The sequence below is a fragment of the Ochotona curzoniae genome, unplaced genomic scaffold, assembly GCF_017591425.1.
Source record: "Ochotona curzoniae isolate NIBS_2020 unplaced genomic scaffold, NIBS_Ocur_1.0 contig_66, whole genome shotgun sequence".
In the NCBI taxonomy this organism is placed as follows: domain Eukaryota; kingdom Metazoa; phylum Chordata; class Mammalia; order Lagomorpha; family Ochotonidae; genus Ochotona; species Ochotona curzoniae.
This window is the reverse complement of record NW_024466512.1, coordinates 5,855,001-5,860,743: the sequence shown is the minus strand read 5'-3', so window position 1 is coordinate 5,860,743 and position 5,743 is coordinate 5,855,001. Positions and strand designations below refer to the sequence as shown.

The 5,743-nt window shown below is 63.6% G+C and overlaps 1 protein-coding gene across 1 annotated transcript; it reads left to right on the top strand.

The window, feature by feature from the left end:
* Window positions 1-1,448: 1,448 nt before the first annotated feature.
* On the top strand, window positions 1,449-3,262 carry HMX3 (H6 family homeobox 3). Its single transcript, XM_040991744.1, has 2 exons — window positions 1,449-1,943; window positions 2,549-3,262. Exons 1-2 carry the CDS (start codon window positions 1,532-1,534, stop codon window positions 3,232-3,234), a joined length of 1,098 nt encoding a protein of 365 aa, XP_040847678.1. The 5' UTR covers window positions 1,449-1,531; the 3' UTR covers window positions 3,235-3,262.
* The last annotated feature ends 2,481 nt before the right edge of the window (window positions 3,263-5,743 follow it).

Below are 5,743 nucleotides of genomic sequence, written 5' to 3'. Positions count from 1 at the left end.
TTCTACCCACTTGCTCCTTCGAAGCCCTGCGCGACTCTCCGGGGACAAGGCTACCGTCGGGCTGCGCTTGGGACGCCGCGGTCCGGGTCACGGCGGAGGAATGCGCGCGGCCGCGCCTTCGGTTTCCCGCATCCCAGACAGCGGAGGCAGCTTTGTGCACCTGCCGCGGGGACCGAGCGCCGTCTTCTTCCGGCCCGCAGGCGCAGTGGGCGCGCTCGCCTCGGGCGCTGGCGGCCGGAGGAAAGGAGCGCCTTTTGGGGCAGCCGTCGGTGCGGGAACGCGGCTGCCCCAGCCACGGGGCCGGGGGACGCGCAGACGTCGGCGAGCGCCGCGCGCTCACGGCGGGACGCAGCCACGCGCAGTCGCTCCTGCTCCCCGGGGAAGGCTCACCCTGCAGTGCTCCGGGGCCAAAGGCCAAGACTACGTGGATTCTTGAGCCCGTAGACCCCCATCCCCTTCCTCTGTGCTAGACGGCGGACGGAGGACCCAAGTTCCCGCTCTTCGCGGCCGCGCTCTCCTAAACCGGCTTTGGGGGAAATGCACGAGCCGCCGAACCCCAAAGGGTAGGAAAGTGCTGCGTTCGCCGCGATCCGAAGTCGCGTCCAGCCTGCCTGCCTGCTGGGTTGGCTCTGCGTGGCTCTCCAGCCGCGTGGGAGCGGCGGGCCCCTGTCAAGCTCCTAGGCGCTGGGGAACTGCAGCTGCGAGCGCGGATAACCCCGAGGTGACCCGGCGGGCCCGGGCCCCCTCCCCCCTCCCGCAGGCCTGGCGGCGGAAAGCGGGGCCCCGAGCCGAGGGGGTAGTGGGGGGCGGGGGAGAGGGAGGCGTGGGCTCCGGGCTCGCGGCTGTAAGTGCGCTCGGGCCGGGGGCGCCGCCGGCTCCGAGTCCCTTGCTCGCCTCCTGCGCTCCCGGGGAGCGCTCCGAGTGCCTCTTTAACGGGAGCCAATATCCTTTTGTGCTAATAGGCTTGTCCTCATTTGCTGCCTAATTGGACTATATAAAGCCAATAACAGGCGGGCTCTTATAGCCCGAAGCCAAAGCGCCAAAATCCAAGGGAAGGAGAGGAGGGGGCGGTGGCGGAGGCGGCTGCGGGACCGGGGCTCGGCTGCGCCTTCGCCCGCCTAATCCCATTTGCCATTGTACGCGCCCAATCGCCGTATACTCCCCGCATTTAACTTGGATGACATTTTGATTTCATCATTAGCATCCGGCGCCGGACTGACGCAGCCCCAAGCCGGGGACTGCTCGGGCTGCCTCCTCCCGGGGAGCTGCAGCCGCCGCCGGGCCGCCTCGTTCTCCGGGTGTCGCGGCCGGGCCGCTCCCCGCCCTCCCGCACCCCTCCCCCCAAGCGAGCCCGCCCCGGCCGGGGCCTCACCCCGCCCTCCAGCAGCTGGATTTGCGCCCGGGGCGGCCCCCGACTTTGCGCCCCGTAGTTCAGTTCCGTTTATGGTCTGATTTCCGGCCGCTCGCCTGCTCGCCCGGCCGCCCGCCAGTCCCGCTCCCTCCCTCCCGGGGACCCGGAGGAGAGGGGACCATGCCCGAGCCCGGGCCGGACGCCCCGGGCACCGCCAGCGCGCAGCCCCCGCCGCCGCCTCCGCCGCCGCCCCCGCTCGCCGCACCCAAGGAGTCCCCGTTCTCCATCAAGAACCTGCTCAACGGGGACCACCACCGGCCGCCCCCCAAACCGCAGCCGCCCCCACGGACGCTCTTCGCGCCGGCCTCGGCCGCCGCCGCCGCTGCAGCCGCCGCCGCCGCTGCTGCAGCCAAGGGGGCCCTGGAGGGCGCGGCGGGCTTCGCGCTCTCGCAGGTGGGCGACCTGGCTTTCCCCCGCTTTGAGATCCCGGCGCAGAGGTTTACCCTGCCCGCGCACTACCTGGAGCGGTCCCCGGCCTGGTGGTACCCCTACACCCTGACCCCCGCTGGCGGCCATCTCCCGCGACCTGAAGGTACCAACCCCTCTCTCTCTCTCTGTCTCTCTGAACTTTTCATGCCCCCCTCCCCACCGTAGCCGTAGAACTGCCTCCTCCGGGGTCCCCAAGCCCGCGATTTGGGCAACTTGATGCCAACGTCTGCGGCCCCAGAGCTGCAAGCCCTGTCCACGCGGGTTCGGCCGCGCTGCCGGGGAGTCAGTCCAATCCCACTTGGTGAGAAAAGAAGTGGAGTCGCAGCCCGGGGGCGCAGCGCCTCCCGGGACTAGGGGTTTGGAGTTTGAATGGAGCCGCCCCAGACGGCCGGGCCTAGGGACGCGGCCTGGAAGGAGGGCGTGACCCGGGTGGACCCGAGCTGCAGGCACGTCTCTGTGCGGGGCCCCGAGGGCTGGGAAGCTGAGCTCTGGAAGGAAGCGACCGCGCCACCGTCCGCGCGCAGGTGTTCGGGTGCCGGGGTACCCCGCGCCGCGGGACGCACCTCCCCGAGCGCAGCCGGGAAACGCGGGGCGCCTGGGCATAGTGTCATGTCGCGGCCCAGGCCTTGCTCAAGGCTGCGTGTGTGTGTGTGTGTGTGTGTGTGTGTGTGTGTGTGTGTGTGTGTCCGTCTGTCTGTGTCTCCCCAGCCTCGGACAAGGCCCTCCTACGAGACTCCTCCCCCGCCTCGGGCACCGACCGCGACTCCCCCGAGCCGCTGCTCAAGGCAGACCCCGACCACAAGGAGCAGGACTCCAAGAGCCCCGACGAGATCATTCTGGAGGAGAGCGACTCGGAGGAGGGCAAGAAGGAGGGCGAGGTGGCGCCCGGCGGCGGCGGGGCCGGGGCGAGTGCAGGGACGGCAGCTGCGACGGCGGCGGCGACGCCGGGCGCCGAGGACTGGAAGAAGGGCGCGGAGAGCCCGGAGAAGAAGCCCGCGTGCCGCAAGAAGAAGACGCGCACGGTCTTCTCGCGCAGCCAGGTCTTTCAACTCGAGTCCACCTTCGACATGAAGCGCTACCTGAGCAGCTCGGAGCGCGCCGGCCTGGCCGCGTCGCTGCACCTCACCGAGACGCAGGTCAAGATCTGGTTCCAGAACCGCCGCAACAAGTGGAAGCGGCAGCTGGCCGCCGAGCTGGAGGCCGCCAACCTGAGCCACGCCGCGGCGCAGCGCATCGTGCGGGTGCCCATCCTCTACCACGAGAACTCGGCGGCCGAGGGCGCGGCGGCCGCGGGGGCCCCGGTGCCGGTCAGCCAGCCGCTGCTCACCTTCCCGCACCCTGTCTACTACTCGCACCCGGTGGTCTCGTCCGTGCCTCTGCTCCGGCCGGTCTGAGGCCCGAGAGAGGGGAGGGAGAGGGAGCGCCCGGCCCCCCTTCCCGGACCCCGGAGGAGACCTGGCCGGGCCCAGGGCGCCGAGACGTCCAGCGGCCTTCGGGGCCGGGGCTTGGACCGCGCCGCCCCGGCCTCCCCTCTCCCAACCGGTAGCGTTTTGTAAGTATTGGCAATGCATTTCCGTGCAATTCGTCCCTAAAGGATTTGAGGCGCTTCTCCTCTTACTTTTGATTTCGGTTTCTGTGACGAGAAAGCGGCAGGAAATACGGCATTCCCGGGGTGGATGTTTCTGCTGAAAGCCTTGGTACCATGTGCCCTGCCCCCACACCCTCACCCCCAAACTGGCGCTATGCTGTGGCTTTTTGTATTTTTATCTTTACGGAAGGAAATAAGCGTAGCTCCCTATCCCTCTGGGTTATCCATTTTCTGCAGAACGGCTTCCAGGATCCCGCCGCCCAGGAGTCCTCCTGTGGGGGAGGTGTTAGTTCTGCAGTTCTGGGTGTGGTTCTGTCCACCCACCCCCACCCCCAGTTCTCTCCTCTGGTTTGAGAACCCCCGTGGCCTCCTCTGAAAGACCTCCCACCACCACCTCCATCACCCGTCTGGCTTTGGGAACCGGAGGATCCCCTTAAGTGTCTAAAGGGCAAAGCCGAGGCAGTGAGACATCCAGTTCCACAGTTCCACCTGGGGCTTGATTGGGGTGGGCTTATCACGGGCATTCACCTGATTCTGAATTCCTGTTCCTATTACTATTGTGACTTTACTTCCTTTTTCGAAAGGATGGGTTCAGTATTTTTTTTAATGGTCATCTGTTCCCTTGTCCCCCCTTCTAACTCTCCCCTCCCGTAACTGGTGCCCTGGACCTGTGCAATACCCAACAAGATTTCCCGCAGCCCCGCAACTCTCCAGGGAGGGACGCAAGCCTTCCCACTGCCCGGCCACCATCGTTGGCTTAGAAAGAGAAAATGAAGCAGGGGAAGAGGGGAGGAAAAAGGGCAGGGAGTGATGCTCTAAGGACTAGGCTAAGCATACTGGAGCGCTTTAAGTGAAGGACAATCATTTTAGGAGAATTTTAACTTATTTGATAAATGTACAGATTTTCTTGTAAAGTTTGCCCTCCCAGAGTCTGCAGAGCTCCGGCTCTGTCACCCTGTTTTCTTTCTGTCTCTGCTAGGCTGCGCCTGTTGTCCAGCGATAGTTTGTTAACCCCTCATCCTCCTAGCCCTGGGTTCAGTCCCTTTTTCAGGAGAGAGAGAGAGAGAGACACTCACAAGATATTGTTACACTTAATGTTGTCGTGACATTGAATTAATTAAAAAAAAAAAGTGAAGCCCTTGGTGTTGGGAGTGTGTAATTTCGGGCGATTTTTTCCCTGAGCAGGTGTCTCCGGAATGCTCCGGCTTCCTCCTCGGGGCCCAGTGCGACTTGGATGGTCTCCCCCATAATCCGGGAGGCACTGGACGCAGAGGTGGCTTTGTGTGCAGCCGGGGGCGTCCTCTTGACCGGGTCTTCTGCAGTTTGGAAGAGCAAGGGGCGGAAGGGGTGAGGACCCAAGCTGTGTGCAGTTTGTGAAGCCGAATTTCTAAGGGGGCTGCAGCGGCAGCTTCTGGAGCAAGCCCCTTGGGGCACTAGTCCGCTGGCTGGGTCACTGGCCCATATATAGTTGCAGGCCCATCTCCGAACCAGATTGAAGGAGACTGGGCCTCAGGAGGGCAGCCCTGGGAAACCCAAGCAACTCGGGAGCGGGTGGGGGGTGCTGGATCCTGGCTCCCACTTACAGACCAGGGTGATTGCTGCAGTTCTGGGATGCCCCAACACACACCGTTTTGTCCCAGGCTGGGCTACCCGAGGCTCAGTGCCATGCAACAGAGGCCATCTGGCTGGGGCTATGTTATTAGTCAAGACCTTGCAACTGTCCTAACCCCAGCACCTCTGGAGCTCCTCTCTTGGTCTCCCGCTGCTGTCCTGTCCCGGAGCTGCTGGGCTCCTGGACCACTAAGCTCTCCATGAGCAGCTTGCTGGGGCACAGTATGTCAGGCCAGCCTGGAACCGCAGATCTGCCAGGCACAGGCATGGGTGCCATTGGTAACAAGCTGGGGGCCTGCACAGGCACACCCTGGCCAAGCCACTTTGCAGCGGGGGCGCTGGAATGGGGAGATGAGGTTAGTGAGACTTGGGAGAGTCCACATGGGGCATAACCGCTGGGAAGCGCCTGCAACAGGCTCCAGCCTCCCTCACCCTGAGCCTGGCCGGGCTCCTTAAGTTCAATCGACACAATTAATTCTATGGTGGCTGAAATGTCAGTATCGTTTTCTGTTGAAGGAAAACTGCTTCCAAATAAACTGGCATGTGTATTTAGGGCAAAATTTTACTCTGGACCCCAGTGAAGATAGATTTTATTTTCCTCTGGTTTGGAATAAAAATGAAGGCGTGTGTTGTAAGTGAAAAAATAAACAGGAATTCAGGGTCAAAATATGTTGTTTCTTGTGTTACCTGAAAACACAGTGATG

What these genes read in the sequence shown, in the direction of transcription:
- HMX3 (XM_040991744.1), top strand. Translation starts at nt 1,532, where the DNA reads ATGCCCGAGCCCGGGCCGGACGCCCCGGGCACCGCCAGCGCGCAGCCC. An exon ending in CCATCTCCCGCGACCTGAAG is followed by an intron (nt 1,944 to 2,548) that starts GTACCAACCCCT and finishes GTGTCTCCCCAG; the next exon opens with CCTCGGACAAGGCCCTCCTA.